Here is a 24,053-nt window from a genome sequence, read left to right as displayed (position 1 = left end):
TAACTGCTTTAGCGTTCTTTTGGTTTCTGTTTGCACGGAACAGCTTTTTCCATGCCTCTACTTTCAGCTTTATGGCTCCTTACATCTGAAGTTAGTCTCTTACAGGCAGCATATAGATGGGTCTTGTTTGTACATTTGGCCACTCTAAGTATTTTCATTGGAGAATTTAGTCTTTTACATTTAAAGTAATTATTGACCGGTATGTCCTTACTGTCATTTTGTTCTTTGTTCTCTGGCTGTTTTGTAGTTCTTCTCTGTTCTTCTTCTCTTGCTTTCTTCCCTTGCAGTTTGATGACTTTCTTTAATATTATACTTAGATTCTATTTTTATTATATTTTGTGTATCTACAATAGGTTTTTGTTTGAGGTTACCCTGAGACCAACATATAACAGTTTATATACATATATCTATCAGTCTAATTTAAGTTGATAGCAACTTAAGTTTGAATGCATTCTAAAGCTACATTTTTACTTCTTCCACCACATTTTATATTTTTGATATCACATTTCACATCTTTTTATTTTCTGTATCCCTTCACTGAGTATTCTAGTTGTAGTTATTTTTACTACTTTTGTTTTTTAACCTTTTTATACTAGTTTGGTAAATGATTATATTTATCTTGCCGTGAGATTTATACTTTCATATGTTTTCTTATTACCACTCAGAGCCTTTTCTTTTCAACTAAAGACGTCCCTTGCACATTTCTCATAAGGCCAGTGATGAACTTCTTTGATGTTGCTTGTCTGGAAAACTCTCATCTCCTTCAGTTCTGAATGATAATTTTGTTGTGGTATAGAGTATTCTTGGTTGGACATATTTTTCCTTTCAGCACTTTGAATATATCATTCCACTCCTTTCTGGCCTGCAAAGTTTCTGCTGAAGAATCTGCTCATAGTCTTGTAGGAGTTCCTGCTATATAACAAAGGCTTCCCTGGTGGCTCAGACAGTAAAGAATCTGCCTGCAATGCGGGAGACCTGGGTTTGATCCCGGGGTTAGGAAGATCCCCTGGGAGGAGGGAATGGCAACCCACTTCAGTGTTCTTGCCTGAAGAATCCCCATGGACAGAGGAGCCTGGTGGGCTACAGTCTATGGGGCCACAAAGAGTCGGACATGACTGAGCAACTAAGAACAGCACACAGTGTGCATTTAATGATATTATTTCTAATGTGCTGGAATTTTTGGCTTCCCTGATACCTCAACTGGTAAAGAATCCACCTGCAATGCAGGAGACCACAATTCGATTCCTGATTCAGGACGATCTGATGGAGAAGGGATAGGCTACCTACTCCAGTATTCTGGCCTGTATAGTCCATGGGGTTGCAAAGAATCAGACAGGACTGAGCGAAACTTTTACTTTCTTTTGTATGTAATAAGTTGTTTTTCTGTTGCTGTTTTTAAAATTCTCTCTTTAACTTTTGACATTTTAATTACAATGTGTCTCTGTATGGATCTTTTGGGAATTCTTTGGGCTTCTAGAATCTGCAATTCTGTCTCTTTTCCCACGTTAAGGAAGTTTTCGGCCACTATTTCTTCAAGTTAAATTTTCTGCTCCTTTTTTCTCCTTCTGGTACTCCTATAATATGAATGTTATTCTGCTTGAAGTCATTCCATAGGTACCTTGGGCTATCTTTGCTTTTTTCTTCTTCTTTTTTTTTTTTACTTTTTGCTGCTCTTATTGAGTCAATTCCATCCATATTGTTTAAAGTGGCAAAAATTCATTCTTTATATGCCAGTGTGGTATTCTATTGTATGTATATGTGTGTGTATGCCACTTTTTAGTTTTTTGAGAAACCTCCATACTGTTCTTAACAGTGGCTGCACCAATTTACATTCTCACCAACAGTGTACAAGAGATCCCTTTCCTCCACATCCTTACCAATATTTGTTATTTGTAGATTTTTTGATGATAACATTTCTGACAGGTATGAGGTTATACTTAGTTATGGTTTTGATTTCCCTGGTGATTAGTGATGTTGAGCAACATTTCATGTGACTGTTGGCCGTCTGCATGTTCCCTTTGGAAAAATGTCTGTTCACATCTGCCCATTTTTTAATTGGGTCGTTTGTTTTTTTTTGGATATTAAGCTGTGTGAGCCTTTTTATATTATCATTGTGATTTCTGAGATATTTACCTGTTTGGTCTTTCTTTTGTTATTTTAAAAAATCTTTTGATTGAAGTATAGTTGATTTTCAATGTTGTGTTATTTTCAAGTGTACAGCAAAGTGAATCAGTTTTATATATGCACATGCACACTCACACACACACCACAGGTCTCAGTTCAGTTCAGTTCAGTCGCTCAGTCGCGTCCGACTCTTTGCGACCCCACGAATCGCAGCACGCCAGGCCTCCCTGTCCATCACCAACTCCTGGAGTTCACTCAGACTCACGTCCATCGAGTCAGTGATGCCATCCAGCCATCCCATTCTCTGTTGTCCCCTTCTCCTCCTGCCCCCAATCCCTCCCAGCATCAGAGTCTTTTCCAATGAGTAAGCTCTTCGCATGAGGTGGCCAAAGTATTGGAGTTTCAGCTTTAGCATCATTCCTTCCAAAGAACACCCAGGACTGATGTCCTTTAGAATGGACTGGTTGGATCTCCTTGCAGTCCAAGGGACTCTCAAGAGTCTTCTCCAACACCATAGTTCAAAAGCATCAATTCTTCGGCACTCAGCTTTCTTCACAGTCCAACTCTCACATCCATACATGACCACTGGAAAAACCATAGCCTTGACTAGACGGACCTTTGTTGGCAAAGTAATGTCTCTGCTCTTGAATATGCTATCTAGGTTGGTCATAACTTTCCTTCCAAGGAGTAAGTGTCTTTTAATTTCATGGCTGCAGTCACCATCTGCAGTGATTTTGGAGCCCTAAAACATAAAGTCTGCCACTGTTTCCACTGTTTCCCCATCTATTTCCCATGAAATGATGGGACCAGATGCTATGATCTTCGTTTTCTGAATGTGAGCTTTAAGCCAACCTTTTCACTCTCCTCTTTCACTTTCATCAAGAGGCTTTTTATTTCCTCTTCACTTTCTGCCATAAGGGTGGTGTCGTCTGCATATCTGAGGTTATTGATATTTCTCCCGGCAATCTTGATTCCAGCTTGTGCTTCTTCCAGCCCAGCATTTCTTATGATGTACTCTGCATAGAAGTTAAATAAACAGGGTGACACTATACAGCCTTGATGTACTGCTTTATCTATTTGGAACCAGTCTGTTGTTCCATGTCCGGTTCTAACTGTTGCTTCCTGACCTGCATATATGTTTCTCAAGAGGCAGGTCAGGTGGTCTGGTATTCCCATCTCTTTCAGAATTTTCCAGTTTATTGTGATCTACACAGTCAAAGGCTTTGGCATAGTCAATAAAGCAGAAATAGATGTTTTTCTGGAATTCTGTTCCTTTTTCCATGATCCAGCAGATGTTGGCAATTTGATCTCTGGTTCCTCTGCCTTTTCTAAAACCTACTCTTTTTTAAATTCTTTTACCATATGGGTCATTACAGAGTGTTGAGTAGAGTTCCCTATAGTATGTATATGTCAATCCCAATTTCTCAATTTATCCTCTTCCCCTTTCCCCCAGTAATAATATGTTTATTTTCTTTTTTTTTTTTGTAGTTTTATTTATTTATTTATTTATTTTTGGCTTTTTATTTTATTTTTTAATTTTTTTTCCAACTACAATTTTATTTTTTTTTTAAACTTTACAAAATTGTATTCGTTTTGCCAAATATCAAAATGAATCTGCCACAGGTATACATGTGTTCCCCATCCTGAACCCTCTTCCCTCCTCCCTCCCCATACCATCCCTCTGGGTCGTCCCAGTGCACTAGCCCCAAGCATCCAGTATCGTGCATTGAACCTGGACTGGCAACTCGTTTCATACATGATATTTTACATGTTTCAGTGCCATTCTCCCAAATCTTCCCACCCTCTCCCTCTCCCACAGAGTCCATAAGACTGTTCTATATATCAGTGTCTCTTTTGCTGTTTCGTACACAGGGTTATTGTTACCATCTTTCTAAATTCCATATATATGCATTAATATACTGTATTGGTGTTTTTCTTTCTGGCTTACTTCACTCTGTATAATAGGCTCCAGTTTCATCCACCTCATTAGAACTGATTCCAATGTATTCTTTTTAATGGCTGAGTAATACTCCATTGTGTATATGTACCACAGCTTTCTTATCCATTCATCTGCTGATGGACATCTAGGTTGCTTCCATGTCCTGGCTATTATAAACAGTGCTGTGATGAACATTGGGGTACACGTGTGTCTTTCCCTTCTGGTTTCCTCAGTGTGTATGCCCAGCAGTGGGGTTGCTGGATCATAAGGCAGTTCTATTTCCAGTTTTTTAAGGAATCTCCACACTGTTCTCCATAGTGGCTGTACTAGTTTGCATTCCCACCAACAGTGTAGGAGGGTTCCCTTTTCTGCATACCCTCTTGTTTATTTTCTATATCTGTGGCTCTATTTCTGTTTTGTGGGCTTCCCTTATGGCTCGGCAGTAAAGAATCCGCTTGCAGTGCAGGAGACAGAGGTTCAATTCTTGGGTTGGGAAGATCCTCTGGAGGAGGGCATGGCAACCTACTCCAGTATTCTTACCAGGAAAATCCCATAGACAGAGGAGCCTGGTGGGCTATGGTCTATGGGGTTTCAAAGAGTCAGATACAACTCAAAGGACTGAACACACATGCATACATTTCTGTCTTGTCAGTAAGTTCATTTGTACTATTGTTTTTCCATTCCACACATAAGCAATATCATATGGTATTAGTCCTTCTCTGTCTGACTTACTTCATTCAGTATGACAGTCTTTAGGTCCATTCATGTTGCTGCAAATGGCATTGTTTCGTTTTTTATGGCTGAGTAATATTCCAGTGTATATATTTACCACATCTTCTTTATGCATTTGTGTGTTGACAGACATTTAGTTTGCTTCCATATCCTGGCTATTGTAAATAGTGATACAGTATTCACTGGGGTGCATGTGTCTTTTTGAGTTGTGGGTTGTTTTTTTTTTTTTTTCCAGGTTTATGCCCAGGAGTGGGATTGCTGGATCATATGAAAGCTCTGTTTTTAATTTTTTAAGGAACTTCCATACTGTTCTCCATAGTGGCTGTACCAATCTGCAATTCCACCAACAGTCGGTGGGGGTGGGGGGGGTCCCTTTCTCCCCATCCTCTTCAGCATTTATTGTTTGTAGATTTTTTGATAATGACCATTTGGACCAGTGTGAGGTGATACCTCATTGTAGTTTTGATTTGCATTTCTCTAATAATAAGTGATGTTGAGCATCTTTTCATATGCCTCTTGGCCATCTGTATGTCTTCTTTGGAGAAATGTCTATTTAGATCTTCCATCCATTTTTTGATATATACATATTTTTTTAATTAAGCTGCATGAGGTGTTTATATATTTTTGAGATTAAACCCTTTTCAGTCGCTTTGTTTCCAAGCATTTTCTCCCATTCTGAGAGTTGTCTTTATTTTGTTTATGGTTAATTTGCCATGAAAAAGCTTTTAAATTTATCTCTCATTTATTTTTGTCTTTATTGTCATTACTCTAGGAGACAGATCTAAAAAGATGTTGCTACAATTCATGTCAAAGAGTGTTTGTTCTACCTATGTTTTCCTCTAGAAAGTTTTATAGTATCTGGTCCTACAATTAGGTCTTTAATCCATTTTGAATTTATTTTTGTATATGGTGTTAGAGAATGTTCTAACCTTCGTTCTTTTTATGTAACTATCCAGTTGTCCCAGCACCACTTATTGAAGAGGCTGTCTTTTCTCCATTGTATGTTCTTGTCTCCTGTGTTGTAGATTAATTGACCGTAAGTGTGTGGGTTTATTTCTGTGCTCTCTATTCTATTGCATTGATTTATATATTCCTTTTTGTACCAGTACCATATTGTTTTGATTACCGTAGCTATGTGTTATAGTCTGAAGTCAAGGAAAGCGATTCCTCCAGGTCTCTTCTTCTTTCTCAAGGTTGTTTTGGCTATTTGTGTTTTTTTCTGTTTCCATACAAATTTTACATTTTTTTTGTTCTAGTTCTGTGAAAAATCCCTTGACATTTTGATAGGGATTGCATTGAATCTGTAGATTGCCTTGGGTAACATGGTCATTTTACCAATGTTAATTCTTCTAGTCCAATAACATGATATATCTTTCCAGCTGATTGTGTAATCTTTAATTTCTTTCATTAGTGACTTATAATTTTCCAAGTACAGGTCTTTTACCTTGTTAAGTAGGTTTGTTTCTAGGTATTTTATTCTTTTTGATGCAGTGGTAAATAGGATTATTTCCTTAATTTAATGTATAGAAATACAACACATTTCCGTAGATTTTTTTGTATCCTGCAACTTGAGCAAAATCATTGATGAACTCTAGGAATTTTCTGGTGATGTCTTTAGGATTTTCCACATATAGTCACATCATCTGCAAACAGTGAGTTTTACTTCTTTCTTACCAATTTGTCTTCCTTTTCTTTCTTTTTCTCATCTGATTGCTATAGCTAGGACTTCCAAAAATATGTTGAATAAAAGTATTGAGAGTGGGCGTTTTTGTCTTGCTCCTGATCTTAGAGGAAATGTTTACACTTTATCTTCTCTTAAATGTCAGGTTATAACAGCTCTGGAACTAGTCAAAATACTTAGGATTACCAATTATAGGATTCTAATTGCAGCAAAGGAAATGAGCAAGATCTATTCACCTAGTTGGAAGTGAATCTTAGGTCACTCTGTTCCCTTAAAATATATACTGCTTTAGAATTTAGGAACAAGAGATGTTCCTCTTTTGTATATACTAAACTTGAACTGATAGCCTTATGTAATGGGAGTATTGTAAGAATTATCCCAGTTGCTATGAACAGTATACAAAAAAAAAAAAAAACTTTCACCATGGCATTCAATGGACTTTACTTTTAGTAGCTACTCCATAGAATTGCATTTTCTGAGTTTAATATTTTTGTTCTGTTGTAGTGACGGAAATGATAGTGGTACTTTCGAAGTTAGTGAATTACTTTGTATTTCCTGTCTTCCTTGTGCCCAACCCAAAGAATCCAGAAGAGATTACATGGTGTGGTTATGTGAAGTGCCATTTTGGAGACAGGTCAATTTCATTGACTGTTTTCAGGTTGAACTGCAAAAATTTGTTGGTATGCATAGTTTTGAGTCAGAAAGTCCTTGACTTAGTAGTTAAGAAACTTAGTAAGTCTTAGTAGACTGTATAGAGCAACCCACACTTTATATCTTATCAGATATACATTGGAGCCATCATTCCTCTGGGCGCAGCTGAGAAAGATGGTCGGCTCCGTGCAGCTGATGAGCTGATGTGCATTGATGGAATTCCTGTTAAAGGGAAATCACACAAACAAGTCCTAGACCTAATGACAACCGCTGCTCGAAATGGCCACGTGTTACTAACTGTCAGAAGAAAGATCTTCTACGGTGGTACGTGAACCTGTTTTTGCTCTGATAAGTTAAAAAAGAAAAATGAGATTTAGTCCACTTTTTTTTTTCAGATTATTTTATTATGTTTAATAGCGTATGAGAGGCTATGCTAGCCCTCTGCAATGGCCCACACTGTGTCTGTGAAATGTTTCTTTGACTAAATCCACTTCTTACCTAAAACAATGACAACAAAAATAGTGTATGAGATAACTTATTTGGTGTGATCCTTGCATGTGGAAGGCCAGTAAGTTGAAAGGATTCATAAATACTGCTACTACTATCAAAAAAGAGAAATAAATTTTGGGTCTCTACATTAAGATTATATTAGTATATCAATGAATTTTGCCAGTGTGATATTATAGTCAGAATATCAGGTTAAATCTGTTTTCTGAAGAACAAATACAAAGTTGTTTAGTCATACTAAGAGATCCCATTAACTGAATATCAAACAATTTTGGATCCTGATGAAATTCTAAATATTCAGAGGACAAAATGTTTCTACTTCAGAAGTTTTAGTATGACATTTATTGAGTCTCAGACATGGATTCTTTTACTTACTCTTTACAGAACCATGATGGTAAACACTGTTATTATTCTAGTTACTCACAGAAAGGTTGAGAAACACATAGCTGGTAGGTAGTAGGACCAGGATTGAAACAGATAATTTAATTACAAAGCCTGAGGTCTAAACCATTACATTAAGAGATGATAATATCCTGTATTTTTATGTTAGTAGCTCTGTGAATGTTATGTAGAACTTTTTTAAAGTGAATTCTTGTCACTTAAAAATGTTTTAAAGACAACCCTGTAGCACCACAAGAATGTAAACTTCATGAAGGATGGAGTTTTCATCCATTTAATTCTATGCTGTGTACCCAGTACCTAGAAGAATGACCACATGGCACAGAGTGGGCATTCAAAAAATGTGTGACTTGATGAATATTTACATCACTCTTAAAAATGAGGCCCTGTGTTTTTGATTGTAGCATCCAAAGTAAAAGCCCACCTCCCTTCATAAATATGAGGCATCTGAGATGCATGGGGATTCTAATGCTGTGTTGCTTCCATTTGGTTTGGTGTCAGAACATAACTATGTAGAGTAAACAATGGGATGCTGTACAAATAGAGATTAGCTCCCTCCTGAAAAGCATCATAAAGATGTTTCATAGTAGTTTGATATTACTGGAGACATTTTAGCTAATTCATTCTAACCATGCATTATATCAAAAAGAGCCTTTTTTTTGTTGGTAATTATTGGAAGTTGTTGACACTTTTGTTGAGGTTTAAAAACACATCCTCAGAGTCCCATAGATTTTGATACAGAGAGACCTTATAAATGCCTGTTCATCAATAACAGCGTGTTGTGGTGGTTGTTTATGATGTTTTGTGTCAAATTATGGCACAAAATTTGCCCTTTTTTAAAAATCAGTTATGACTAACTTTTGTCATTCTTTCTCAAATTCTGATGTTATTCTTAAATAGAAGAAAAGGGTGTAGGTTAACTGCCCATTTGCTAGGAATTCCATGTGACCTGATCTGTGGCTAGGAGAGTTTGCCATTCATGTGGACAGCTTGTATTACCCATCAGAAAACTGCAGTTGTAAAACACATTGTAAAATATGAATCTGTGTAGGTGGCAAACTGTTCTCAAGCTGTAATGGGAGGTATCTCTGTCCTGATGCAGTGACCTCCCAGACGTCATGAGTGTCCGTCACTGCACCAAATTATGTATTTCTATTGATGTTTATTTATTTAGCTGCTCTGAATCTTAGCTGTGGCATGTAGGATCTAGTCACGTGACCAGGGAGTGAACCCAGGTCCCCTGCACTGGGAGTGTGGAGTCTTAACCACTGGACCTCGAGGATTCAGTGTGTGTGTTTTGGCGGGGCAGGGGGGTGATGCTCAGTTGTGTCCAGCTCTTTGTGACCCCATGGACTGTAGCCAGCCAGGCTCCTCTGTCCAGGGAATTTTCCGGGCAAGAATACTGGAGGAGTGCCAGGGAAGTCCCACTAAATTGTATTTAAAGGTGATTTTAAGAGGAAGTTTACTATGTTGTTATTCACTATTAACTTTAAAAAAAATTGCTTGTCCAGGTTCAAAACCTTGTTGGAATTAAAATAATTTCAAGAAGAATTTTTTTTATCATCAAATTTCACAGAAGCTTTGAAAAACTTCCCTTAGAAGTGAGATAACATCTTGTCGTTTTCCAACTATGTACTTAATGAGCATTCAAGAAGTCCACTGGATGGGCTGCAGCTACCTCTGCACTCAGATGGTGTCCAGAGCACTTGGGCAGAGACACTGCTTTTCTTTATATTAGAAACTCAGTGTTCTTGTGAAGAGCTTAGCACAAAACACTTTAGTTATCAAGTTACGATGTTCCAGAAATATCAAAATTGCTCTTGTTTATTACAGAGAAACAACCTGAGGATGACAGCTCCCAAGCCTTCCCTTCAACACAGAATGGATCTCCCCGCTTGAACCGAGCAGAGGTCCTGGCCAGGCCTGCTCCCCAGGAGCCCTATGATGTTGTCTTGCAACGAAAAGAAAATGAAGGATTTGGATTTGTCATTCTCACTTCCAAGAGCAAGCCACCTCCAGGAGGTAAGGGCCCCTGTGTCCTGGTGTCCCTCCCTCTTAATTCCAGTTTTCTGAGTCACCCACTGGGGTTTGTGAAAGTAGCTAGGAATCATGTATAAATTGCCATTTTTAAAAAAATGCTGAATATTTTATTTGTTTTCAAAATTAGGTAGTTTGAATCAGTCTTCCAGGCTTTGGGTTTTTTTATCTATCTCAGAGTCTATAAAATAAATCTTAGTATCTCAGTTTGCATCCACCTTATATTGTGTCAGTATTATCAGGGATGTGACCTAATTGATGTAGTGAAAGGACAATGCTGAATTTTTTTTTCAATTATGGGGGCTTAGGATTTTTTTTCCCCCAGATTAGAAGAAATCATATATACAGAAATAAATGAAATTCTAGAAGCAGTTAAGAAGCAAAATAGAAAAACCTTGACCCAGATGTGTCTTAAATAGTCCTTTTGTGTTATTTAATCATAATTGCCTTATTGCAGCTATAAATTGACCTTAAAAGATAAGAGGCACTCCTACCTTATATGCTTCATCAAAAGGTAAAAATTCTGTCAAGACCTTGAAATATCCTGAACCCAGTTTAGTAGAATGTCATCTGAGAAGGATTAATATGTATATTAATTTAATATGTATATTAATTTCTTCAACAAAGGAGGAATCACATCTTCTATGTCTAGGGCTGTTATGAATCAGCAAATTAAATATTTGCTGTATCTTTATGTTTCTAAGTAATAATCATCTTTAAATATAAAATACAAATGAATATAAGATGAGAACCAGCAAACTAATATTTATGTGTCATGCTTGTCTGGTAGCTTTATTTTTCCAAGTCAAGTGATAAAAATCTTTGACCACACGAAAATGCACTCTTAGCTTTGCCAGAGGATTTTACTTTATCTTGAGTAGCGAGATCCTTTTAGACTAAATGGTCACTAAAACCTTAGTGAAAAATGAAAACACTTTCAGGAAAGTGTTGTGAGCCAAACCAATTTGCAAAAATCGTGCTAAAATCAATGCAAGTGTGTAAAGGAAGAAGATTCTATGACATGGATGAATTATTACTATGGTCTCAGGTCACTGCTCACTGATACTAGTTTCCATTTTCCAAAAGCCGTTGCTATGGTAATGCTTGGAACTGGAACTGTTACTGATGCTGTAAGGATGATTATGTGGCCTGTGTCAGAAAAATGAGAGAAAGCAGCTGTTAGGTGGATTTTATGTTATATCATTGGAAATCAGTATCTAGAAAAACAAATGACCATTTTAGATAATCATATTCTGATTCGAATACCATGCAATAATCCTGGGCATTCAGATTAACAAAAATAGTGAAAGATTATTACTCAGCGTGATAGATGCTAACCACTTGCCATATTGAGCGTATTTCTCCTCTAGCACTACAAAAATTAGAGTCTAGTGTTCACCATAAACTAGGAGATACAGAGGAATTCAGCAAAATATATTACTTAAATAGTTTAACCTATTTTTATATTTGAAATTTATGTTATACTTTAATACATTATCTGTTTTAAATATATCATCTTATTTGTGTAATTATATTTATTAATTTATTTATATTTAAAATTAAAATCTTTTTATACTTCTTTGTTTAAATATCTTTAGGATCTTGATGGTTTTACATACCATAGGTGCTGGGTCTCTGTGTAAGACAGTGTCATTAAGTGCTGGGCTTTGTAATCAGACAGACATGGCTTCTAGACCCGCTGATGTCTTTTAATAGCTGTCTGATCTTGGGCACATTACTTACCCTCCGAGTGCTCCAGCTTGCCCTGTGAAATGAGGATGTTGACACTTCTGTCTCGTATGTTTGCGAGGATTAAAGGAGATAATGCATGTGAAGCCCTCTGCCTGGACCTTCAGTAAATGTTGGCTGCTGTCACTTGCTGTGGTTTCTGCCATTGTCATTGCAGCTGTCACTGCATATTGACCTTTTTTTCCCTCTAAAGAAACGTTAAAAAGTTTATCAATATTTGAGTAATGAGATGGGAAAGAAAACCCAATTAAAATGTAAGATTGAGGTAACAGCTAATGCGTGGCAGGAAATGAGTGTTTGCAGCTCATTAATTATCAGCCTGAATGGTAAATTAGGCTTAGGTTGTCAAATGAATTTTATATAAAGTACTTGAGATTTTCAGTCATGATGCAAAACCAGAATTCGTAATTTCGCTGACGTGCTAGTTAATAATCTCACAAAATTCTCAGCCCTGCAAACATTTCTTCTTGGAACTCCATTTATCTCATAGCTAGAAGGATCCTGGGGTGAGATTACATGAGGAGCTTTCCCTCACAGAGACCAAGCAGTTGCAGTGTGCAGTTCACTGCGTAACAGTGAAAGATTGGTTTTAAAAAAGGAATTAGCACAGGTGAGAAGGCCAGAAACCTGTCTGTCAGAATAGATCCTTCTTTATGGGTCGTGCCTTGGTACAGGTTGGTATTCTGCACAGTGCAGGTTGTTGGTTGGTTTTCTTTTCTGCTGCTGCTGCTGCTGAAATATATTTTCTGCTGACATTTGTCACAGGAAGAGTTCCCACTAGCATCTCTAATACCAGCTATAAAATTCTGTACCACTGACTTCTTCAAAGGTCAGGGATCCAGGCCCAGCATCCTCGTTGTCCTGGACCAGTTTGTGTAGGGCTGCATGAGTGGAGTACTCAGCAAACACCTCTGTTAAGAATGGAAAGGACCTGACTGGTTTTTGCATGGCCAGCACTTCAGAGGTTTTAGCATTCCACTTTTCATACTTTTCAGTTCTGGTTGCAAAGGATTTCTTTTAGAAGGGGACATATTCAGCTATTGTCCTTTCTTTTCCTAAAAAATAATATTTTAAGAGCACCAAAGTCATCTCAGCATCTGGACAAGCCAGCCTGTGAGACAGATTTAGGCCAAAGATGAATGAAGATGGAGAAATTGACTTCATGCAAATACCTATAGACTTTGTATACCAACAGTAAGGCAGGACTTCAGATTTTTCCTTAGCCGTGTGTACTCTAAGCATGTGTGCATACTAAGTTGCTTCAGTCGTGTCTGACTCTTTACAACCCTATGGACTGTAGCCCAGCAGACTTCTCTGTCCATGGGATTCTCCAGGCAGGATTACTGGAGGGGGTTGCCATTTCCTTCTCCAGGGGATCTTCCTGACCCAGAGATTGAACCCGCATCTCTTATGTCTCCTGCACTGGTAGGCAACGTACTCTAAGCAGTTACGTTGAAAACTTCCCAATCTATTCAAAGAATGTTCAGAAGTTATCTTTCTACTGGTCTGTTTATCTTTAACTGTTTTGGTGGTGCTGCTATAAGTGCCAAGACAATAACAATCTGACTACTTTTATCTCTCCTCACCTCTATGACTAACCCTTCAGGAAGTTCTGTACCAAGATTTGCCAATTTCCTTTTGACCGCATTACTCACGTGATGAGAAAGGAACAACTGAGGCATCAGAGGTTTTTCTTGTTTGACGCTTTCCCAAGTCGGAACAAACCCCTTTCAGTGTGCCAGGGAGCTGAATGATTTTCTTCTTAGGGGATCTGGAATGAACATTGTTTACAAGTAAAATCTCTTCTAAGAAGGAGAGTTACTGAGATGTTAATTTAGAAGGTTACCCATGGGCCCCTGTGTGATCCTCCATGTATTTCTGATGTGCTGCCTGTTGTCCTAGCTGGGCGTCAGCTCACGTCGCCTGGCACAGGACACAGCCCATGCTGCTTGTGCTGTGCTTAGTCGCTTAGGCATGTCCGACTCTTTGCGACCCCATGGACTGTAGCCCTCCAGGCTCCTCTGTCCATTGGATTCTCCAGGCAAGACTACTAGAGTGGGTTGCCATGCCCTCCTCCAGGGGATCTTCCCAACCCAGGGATCAACCCAAGTCTGTGGTGCTAGCGGTAAAGAATCTGCCTGCCAATGCAGGAGATGCAAGAGATGCAGTTTCGATCCCTGGGTCGGGAAGATACCCTGAAGGAGGAAAATGGCTGTCCACTCCAGTGTCCTTGCATGAAAACTTCCACGGATAAGAAGAGCCTGGAGGGCTACAGTCCATGGGGTCAGAAGAGTTGGACATGACTGAGCGACTGAGCACAACAACAGTGAGGAAAATGGTGTGAGTGCTTGATATAATTCAGAGCTAAAGGGCACTTGCTTCCACATTGACTTCCTCTTTTTTAAGATAAAATCTCCTAATCTCTCACTGCATAATCCTAGAACAGCCAAGGAATGGCACTTACTGTCCATGGGACATAAATCATGGCCAAGAATAACTTCCAGTCCAAATGAAATTCTATTAAAATGGCCTTAACTTACACCTAGATATAATTCAAAAATACTAGTAAGGAGCCCATTTTACTATAGAAATTAAACATAATCACAGTGCCATTTAAAAATAGTAAGTTATCCTTATTGATGATAATCCACATTCAGCAGGAGCCCAAGTGCCAGATAAATGTAGGCAAAAAAATTCTAGAGAGCATAGAAGGAACACTTGTTTCTTAATATGAATGCCCCTTATTAAATGGTGAAAGATATTTTCACAAGATTTCCTGAATGTCTGAGAACTCATTTTAAGGCATAATAACAGTGAAGAATCTTAATAGTTACTCTCGGAAAGCCTTCAGCATTAAACTAGAGATATAATAGAACTGCACAGAGTGTCTTTCCAAATGTCTTAGAGCAGCTTTGTGCTTTCAGGGTAGGATTTTAACCATAAGCCAAATAATCTTAATGTTAAACGCTTAATGTTCTAATCCCACTCAGCTTTTCTAATTTAAAAAAAAATCTAGAGGCACAAATAAGAGGAATAAATTTTGTTCTAGAAGTAAGTATGATTCATTTTAATGATCAGTCTTTTCACTGTAACTGGATTTCTGACCATTCTCATTCCTGAACTTGATTTTGAACTGCATTTATTTACAAGATTTCTTGTGGGGGTAAATGCCCCTTCAGCTGAACCAAAGATGATCTCATTGTAGCAGTTTCTAAAATACCCAAAAGCATGTTGCAACCTAAACAACCAATGACAAACAAGAAACATGAGATATTTTCACAAATATCACTGAGGTCAGTAGCCTTTAAATGGGATTGTTAGGATGACCATATAAAAATTGGAAAAGGTTTCTGGTAAGTGGAGAAAAGCAAAGAGGTTTATATGCCATGATCGCAGCTGTGTAAAGAGTATCTGCATGTCAACAAAGAACAGAAGATAATATGAAGATAGTTGCATTTGGATAGGATGATCACTCGTGGTTTTTCTGATATATCTTGGAAGGATTTTCTTTGTTATTAGGTTGAATTTTTGATGCTGATGATAAATCCAATACTAAGAGATATGTTAAATAATTGAAAAACCTGGGAACTTTTTTCTTCATAGTTATTCCTCATAAAATTGGCCGAGTCATAGAAGGAAGTCCAGCTGATCGCTGTGGGAAGCTGAAAGTTGGAGATCACATCTCTGCAGTGAATGGGCAGTCCATTGTTGAGTTGTCCCATGATAACATTGTTCAGCTGATCAAGGACGCTGGTGTCACTGTCACACTAACGGTCATTGCTGAAGAAGGTAAGGAACTGTTACACCCGCCTTCCCCAAACTGATCCGAGGGACATAGAGCCTGCAGCAGTACCAGAGCCCCTGCAGTGATAGAACCATTTATACGTGCTGGAGTCTCTTTTTTGCCTTTTCCATTTAATGAATTTAAAAGACAGTTTATTATAAAGTTGTCAGTAGCTCAAGAAAAATAATCCAGCTAGCGAGTGGTGGCCATTTATTTACATGCTGGAGGAGCAAGCACCCGGAGTGAAAGACATGGCTAATACTTTTCAGATCTTATTTTCTTAAAATAATGTCTTAAGTCTCTATTTGAGTGAGAGAAAATCCTCTAAAGAGTTCAAAGAAAGTCACTGTTGATATCAAACCTTTCATGTCAGGCCCATGTCATAGGGTGCCTCGCCTTGCAGGCAGGGTTTCATTCTGGAAACTGCTTTATAAATGCAGGAGCAGGAATATGTAGGAATGGCCAGTAAATAGGGCATAAGACGCACTTAGTGTCTTGCCTTGCTATAAGGCTGCCCTTGATCATTAAGAATTTGTAATTAGGAACCATTTTGAATGGCAACCAGATCATGTTCTTTGCTTATGAATTACAAGGTAACCATTATATAATGCTTACCTTCTATTATTTTTCCTAAAAACTAACAAGAGGCCAAAAGCAGCAAATTTATGAAGTCAGTCTTTCTTGTTAAAATTCTGTATACTGTAATGTGTGTTCATGTCCCACTCCATCCTCTTGCCAGCAGTGACCCTCTAAGCTATCAGTTTTCAGGTTTTTAAATTCTTGCTCCTTCTTTCTTTTCCCTTCCTCCAGCACCACTAACATACATTTGTCTCTAAGGTGTTACATAAATCTCCCTTCTGTCCGAGACTCTGTAGGGGATTTCTCTGTGGACGAGTTTGCCTGGCTGCTCTGAAGTCCTCCTCAGTGGACGCTCCAGTGGTTCCCTACTCTCTGCAAAAAAAGCATTTTTTGATTCTGTTCCCAGCCTGCCTTTTAAATTTTCCTCCCAGTTCTTCCCAAATCCTCTCTTTTTTCTAAATCCTCTTTTCTTTTTGCTGAACTGTGTGGCTGGCATGTGGGATCTTAATTCCCTGGCCAGGGATCAGACCTACACCCCTTGCAGTGGAAGTGCAGTCTTAACCACTGGACTGTCGGGGGAAGTCCCCAGATCCTCTTTTGAACTGGGCCTCATTGGTCTCTGTGCACATGGGCTTCCGATCCCCTATTGCATTCCTTATCTCTGCAATTCGTTGAGTGCTGTTCTTACATCACTATATCCCAAATAAAAGGGTCTGCTCTTTGAAGACAAAGAAAATATTACCAATGGACTATGATACTCGCCGTCTCCCTCATTGCAGGTGAATTTTTTACCAGCTGAGCCACCAGGGAAGCACTGATACTTGCTAGGCACTCAGTAAATTTTTTTTTTTTTTGAAAGAAGTAATGAGTAAATGGATGAATGAGCAAAATTAAGGATATTTTCAGTTCTATGCCAATACCTAGTAGAAGCGATATACACCCAATAGAAGAAGTAAGGCTTTTGACTGACAGAGTTCACTGACACCTATTAGCTAGTTGGCAGGCCTTAAACATGTCACTTAACATTTCTAACCTTCAGTTTTTTTTTTTTTTTCTCAATGCAATGGGAATAATGATATCTATTTCAAGATCACTGTGAAGATTAAAGGTGAAAGTATACATAATCTGTATAAATACCTTAAGGTGCTCATCTAATTGTAGCTGTCATTATTTTACCATATCTTTGCATGGACTCCTTCCTCATTCTAGTCTCCCCTAAGTCTCACTGCCTGCGGAAATAATAATGTTTAGGAAACACTTACTCTGTACCAGGTATTGTCCTGAATACTTCACGTCTGCTGACTCTTAATCCTCACACTAATGCTGCTGCTGCTGCTGCTGCTGCTGCTAAGTCACTTCAGTTGTGTCCGACTCTGTGCGATCCCATAGACAGCAGCCCACCAGGCTTCCCATCCCTGGGATTCTCCAGGCAAGAACACTGGAGTGGGTTGCCATTTCCTTCTCCAATGCATGAAAGTGAAAAGTGAAAGTGAAGTCGCTCAGTCATGTCTGACTCTAGCAACCCCATGGACTGCAGCCTACCAGGCTCCTCCGTCCATGGGATTTTCCAGGCAAGAGTACTAGAGTGGGGTGCCATTGCCTTCTCTGCACACTAATGCTAGGTCGGCACTATTAATTTCCTATTCTATGGATGAGGGAGCGAGCCACAGAGCCGTTAAGAGAACTTGTCCATGGTCATAAAACTAGTGACGGAACAAGTATTTGTATCAGGCACTCTCTCCAGAATCTGTGTGCTCGTAACTGCTGTGCTTTCCCCTTGTAATCTCCTTGTCTGCCCCAGTCTTCCTCTCTTCCCTTTCTCAGCTTTACTTTTCTTCATTGTACTTATCTCTACCTGAGGTTATTGAACTGCAAGTTTATTTCTTTATTGTCATCTCCCCTACTAGAATGTAAAGTCATAAGATTTGTGAGAGATTCTGTTGTGGTGGTGGTGGTTTAGTCGCTAAGTCTTACAAAACAGAGAGAGACTCACAGACAATACAGACTTATGGCCGTCATGTCCAATTCTTTGCGATGCTATGGACTGTAGCCCCACAGGTTTCACTGTCTATGGGATTTTTTCAGGCAAGAATACTGGAATGGGCTGCCATTCCCCTCTCCAGGGGATCTTCCCAACCCAGGGATTGAAACTGGGCATATTCTTTTACCACTGGGCCACCAGGGAAGACCCAGAGATTTTATCATAGTTGGTGCTAAATCCCAAGAGCCAGAACTGTGTTAGCCACATAGTTTGTGCTCAATAAAAATTTTTGAATGAAGCTTATTGTTAATATGAGTTTGGTAAGATTTATCTTAGTGTCTTTACCATGATCTCTATAGCCTGCTTTTTAGCCTTAAATTTGTTCTGTCACCTACAAAGAAAAGCAGGCCTGAGTGCCACAGGAAATGACATTTCAGAGTTCTGAGAAAGATGTATGTGGTGCATTTATATCACCATGCTTGGCATGCAGTAGTGATAGAAACTGCTGGAAGTAGTGGAACCAGCAGTAATATTGATCAGTATTTCTCAAAGCACATATAGAAGCATCAGTGGTTTTTTCCCAGTTCATCATAGACCGGCATTTTTGTAAACTATAATAAAAAGTAAATAATTAAAATGAGAAAATTGTTCTGTCAATTTGTTACAAATTTTTTAAAATTTTTACTCTCAGTATCAGTACACATCTTATTGCTGACTAAGACCACACTTCAAGTAGCCTTGAGATAGAGAAAAAAGTGGTCTTTCTACTGGTGAATAATATTAGTATTTTTTTTTTTTCAAAATTACCCTTAATTGTCGATGGTGTTTTCTCTAAAAGGTTGTCCAAAATTACTCATTTTTCTTTCTTTTAAAAATTAGTTTTGGAATTCCCTGGCAGTGCATTGGTTAGGACTCTGTACTTTCAGTGCTGTGGGCGTACGTTCCATGCCTGGTTAGGAACTAAGATCTCCCACAAGCCTCAAGATGTGGCAAAAAAAAAAAAAAATTAACTTTGACATTCTGGTCCAGATACTTCTAAACCTGTGTACTGGGAAATCTTAAGACTTCTTATGTAACGCCAGTCAAAATTTAGGAAAATTAGAAGGGTGGAGATCCATGCTTTAAGGTGTGTTTCAAATGTAGGTGTAGCCTCTTAAAATATACAATCATGTTTGACATGTAAAATCACATTTCAGTGATTATACCTTATTCCATTATTCTCTGTAAGTTTTACTAAACTATGGGAACATTCAGAATCTCTTACTTTTTTAGGTAAAAAAATAGAAAGTGTCCCTTCTGTCCATAAAATCCCATTCATGGAGTTTGTAAGCAGTCCAAGTTTCTCTTTGTATTCCATATAAAGTCTATTAACTGCACTAAAGAGTCAGATGCATATTTATAGCTCGCCAGCTGTTCTTAGAAATCCCACATTCAGATCAATACCTCAGAGCTTCGTTCCTTCCCGTGTGTTACTGCTCCCCGACTCTCCATAGCCATTCGCTGTCTGGAAAAATGGAACTTGTTTCCTTCATCTTCTTTTCCCCCTTTTGCTAGATACAGTTCAGTATTCGTGCTTATTTTGCCAAGTTCCCAAGTCAAATGTCATGTATGGTGCAAAACCCTCAAACACACTCAGGACCCCCTCTGGCTCATGGCACTCCCATGACACCGCCAGCTCCTCACTACAGCGGCTCCTTCTCAAGTCTGGATCATAAACGGACTAGACCTGCTTGTTGTTGCTTGACGAAATCTTTAAAATGTGTTCTTTTTCAAAGTTGATTTCTGATGTTGTGTCAGTTCTTGTTCATTTTTAATGGTGAACCAAGGTACCAGAGGTTACAAGGACTATGTTGGAATGGTTCTGGCAGTCACCTTCTGTTTTCTTTTCCATTTATTTATGTTTGTTCTCACTTGTCTTCATTTTCCTCTCTCATTTCTCTCACCTTTTCCACTGCCAGTGTTTTATGTGCTTCTTTTTATGTCTTTTAAAATACATGTTTGTGTGTGTGCATTTATTTTTGATTTGTATAAATGATATTGTATTATAGATTTTATGCATTTTTTTTTCTTTCTTTCCCCTCAAAACCATTGCTTTCTTCTTTTTATGTCACTTAATTGTTACAGGATCCAATGCAGGATCTTACATGGCATTTAGTTGTATCTTTTCTCTTTTTAAATGAAACGTAATTCATATACTATAAAATTCATTATTTTAAACTATACAAGTCAGTGGTTTTTAGTATTTTCATAAGGTTGTGCAAACATCACCACCAATTCCAGAACATTTTCTCACCCTTTTAAGAAACCACTGCTTCTTTAAGGATTTGCGAGACATTTCATGTAAATGGAATTATATACTATGTGACCTTTCGTGTCTGGCTTCTTTCACTTAGCAGAATGTTTTCATGGTTCATCTGTGTTGTAGCATGTCCGTTTTGGGCTTCCCTGTGGTTCAGACAGTAAAGAATCTGCCTGCAGTGGAGGAGACACGGGTTCAGTCCCTGGATCAGAAAGATCCCCTGGAGAGGGAAATGGCTACCCACTCCAGTATTCTTGCCTGGAGAATTCCATGGAAAGAGTAGCCTGGCAGGCTAGAGTCCATGGGGTTGCAAAGAGTTGGACATGACTGAGTGACTAACATACACACGCATATCCTTTTTATGACTAAAGAATAACATCCCATTATGTGTATATACATTTTGCTTATTTATTCATTATTTGATAGACACTTGGGTTTTTTCCTATTGTGGAAAATGCTGCTATGAACAATGGTGTACAGATTTTTGTACAAATATATGTTTTCATTTTTCTTGGGTATATATCTAGGTGTAGAATTGTTAGGTCATATAGTAACTCATTTTTATCTTTTTGAGGAACTGCCAAACTGTTTTCCCCAACACCTGCATTGTTTTGTAATCCCACCAGTAATGTATGAAGCTTCCAATTTCTCCACATCCTCACCATTTTATTTTGTGTGTGTAAGCCATTCTAGTGAGTGTGAAGCGGCAGTTTTGTGTGTGCAAGCCATTCTAGTGAGTGTGAAGCGGCAGTTTTGTGTGTGTAAGCCCTCCTAGTGAGTGTGAAGCGGCAGTTTTGTGTGTATAAGCCCTCCTAGTGAGTGTGAGGCAGCAGTTTTGTGTGTGTAAGCCCTCCTAGTGAGTGTGAAGCGGCAGTTTTGTGTGTAAGCCATTCTAGTGAGTGTGAAGCGGCAGTTTTGTGTGTGTAAGCCCTCCTAGTGAGTGTGAGGCAGCAGTTTTGTGTGTGTAAGCCCTCCTAGTGAGTGTGAAGTGGCAGTTTTGTGTGTGTGAGCCCTCCTAGTGAGTGTGAAGCAGCAGTTTTGTGTGTAAGCCATTCTAGTGAGTGTGAAGCGGCAGTTTTGTGTGTGTAAGCCCTCCTAGTGAGTGTGAGGCGGCAGTTTTGTGTGTGTGAGCCATTCTAGTGAGTGTGAAGCGGCAGTTTTGTGTGTGTGAGCCATTCTAGTGAGTGTGAAGCGGCAGTTTTGTGTGTGTGAGCCATTCTAGTGAGTGTGAGGCAGCAGTTTTGTGTGTGTGGGCCATTCTAGTGAGTGTGAAGCGGCAGTTTTGTGTGTGTAAGCCCTCCTAGTGAGTGTGAGGCAGCAGTTTTGTGTGTGTGAGCCATTCTAGTGAGTGTGAAGCGGCAGTTTTGTGTGTGTGAGCCATTCTAGTGAGTGTGAAGCGGCAGTTTTGTGTGTGTGAGCCATTCTAGTGAGTGTGAAGCGGCAGTTTTGTGTGTGTAAGCCCTCCTAGTGAGTGTGAAGCGGCAGTTTTGTGTGTGCAAGCCCTTCTAGTGAGTGTGAAGTGGCAGTTTTGTGTGTGTAAGCCCTCCTAGTGAGTGTGAGGCAGCAGTTTTGTGTGTGTGAGCCATTCTAGTGAGTGTGAAGCGGCAGTTTTGTGTGTGCAAGCCCTTCTAGTGAGTGTGAAGCGGCAGTTTTGTGTGTGTGAGCCCTTGTAGTGAGTGTGAGGCGGCAGTTTGGTTTGTACCCCCTGGTGACTACTGAGATTGTCTTTTCATATGCTGTTGGTCACTTACATATCTTTCTTAGGAGAAATGTCTATTCAGATCCTTTGCTCACTTTTAATTGGGTTGTTTCTTTTATTGTTGAATTATAAGGTTTATATTCTGATTTTAGATCCTTATCAGATAAGTGGTTTGCAAGTCTTTTCTCCCATTTTGTGGCTTATCTTTTCACTTTCTTGATATTGTCTCCTGATGCACAGAAGTTTAACGTTGATATAGTCTAAATTCATTGATCTTTTCTTTGGTTGCTTGTTCTTTTGTTATCAGAGCATTATGTGCCTTCAGGATTTATCCAAGTTGCTGGGTAAACGTATTGATTGCTTTTAACTGCTTGACCATTCTCCGTACTGTATATTTACCACTCGTTACTTGTCTGCTCCCCAATAGACAGCCAAATCCACATTGTCTCCCACTCCACATTATCACAAACTATCCTCATACACTTTCGTATATGTATTTTATAAAACTGTGTGAGAATTTATTGGAGTGAATTGATCAAAGAAATTGCTTACTTTGACCAGGTACTGTACTATCAGATTTTCTTCTGTAATTGCGGCATCTACGTTTCCACCAGCAGAACACTGAGGGTTCCTTATCTTCACATCCCTTCCCCCAATACCTGGCCTTATCCAGCTTTCAAGTTGGCTAGGGTACAGTATGGAGAGTGTTACTTCATTGGTAGGTAATTTGCATTTCTCTGCTTACCCATGAATTTGAGCATCTGTTTTTCTTGTGGATTGCCTCTTCAGAATCTTTACTCATTTTTCTTGTGGAGTTGCTGTCTTTTTCTTGTTGGCATTTAGAGATTCCTTATGAATTAGATAGGCATTAGCCAAATTTAGTTTTAGAAAGTACAAATACCTTTTCCCGTCGTCTGTATGTTAACTTTAACTATGGCTCCCTTTATTATACAGATCCTTAATTTAGATGTCACCAAATCAGTCCATTTTTACTTCATGGCTTATACTTTTGAAGTTTTGCTTAAAATAAGGTATTGCTCCCCACCCCATATCACAGAGACTTTCTCTTACATTATCATCTATTAGATTCCTAATTTTGCATTTAGGTCTTTAATCCATTTGGAACCTAACTTTATTTATAGTTCTAGTTTTTATTCTTAGAGCGAGCCAGCTTTTCTAGTGCCAGCTATTAGATAGTAGTACTTCCTCATTGATTTGTGGAGCCATCTCTTCTGTATGTTAACTTCCTCTTTAATCATGCTCTCTATCCTATTCTGCTGGTTTATTATTATCTATATGTATATTATATATATATAATTTTAATATCTAATTTTTAAGAATTTGTGTGTATATATACACACATACATATAAGAACCTCTCATAAGGTTCTTCTATACACACACACACATATATATATACACATAAGAACCTTCTCTCATAAGGTTCTTATTTATTCTTGGTAAAATGGTTGCCAATATATTATGTTTGTTGCTATAGTTTTAACTGTGGAATTTTGTGTTTATCCATCTGAGAAGCCCTCTGAATACACTTCTTCTTAAGTAGGTACATGTAGAAACTCTAGGAAAAGTTTCTCATTGAGGTAAAGATGTACTTAACCCATTGCTTTACTATTTGAAGAGTTTTCAGATAAAATTCAGAGAAAACATAGGCCTGTTTGATACCGTGGAATAAATATTTAACTTTGAGAAGTAGAATGTCTTTTACACATAAATTGGAGATGTTATATAGGATGGTTTGAAGGACTAAAAATTAAAAGAAATACTAATGAAAGTTTATTTAACCTTGGAGGGGGTAGCAAAAAACAACATGTAACTGTAAGAATAAGCATCAATTTGTGGTGCTTTTTGCCTAGCAGTGACGTCTCTTATCCT

The 24,053-nt window shown here is 38.5% G+C and overlaps 1 protein-coding gene across 6 annotated transcripts in view; it reads left to right on the top strand.

Moving 5' to 3' along the window:
- The window catches only part of MAGI3 (membrane associated guanylate kinase, WW and PDZ domain containing 3), a 259,208-nt gene that overhangs the window by 219,047 nt on the left and 16,108 nt on the right, over window positions 1-24,053 (top strand). For all 6 annotated transcript variants that reach the window (XM_027536101.1, XM_027536100.1, XM_027536102.1 and 3 more), the window contains 3 exons: window positions 7,259-7,451; window positions 9,867-10,055; window positions 15,423-15,608. In XM_027536101.1, coding sequence (XP_027391902.1) covers window positions 7,259-7,451; window positions 9,867-10,055; window positions 15,423-15,608 — 568 coding nt within the window. The remainder of the gene's footprint in view (window positions 1-7,258; window positions 7,452-9,866; window positions 10,056-15,422; window positions 15,609-24,053) is intronic.

This window comes from Bos indicus x Bos taurus, chromosome 3 (genome assembly GCF_003369695.1).
Source record: "Bos indicus x Bos taurus breed Angus x Brahman F1 hybrid chromosome 3, Bos_hybrid_MaternalHap_v2.0, whole genome shotgun sequence".
Classification (NCBI taxonomy): domain Eukaryota; kingdom Metazoa; phylum Chordata; class Mammalia; order Artiodactyla; family Bovidae; genus Bos; species Bos indicus x Bos taurus.
The sequence above is the reverse complement of the archived record's forward strand: the minus strand, read 5'-3'. Positions and strand labels throughout refer to the sequence as shown.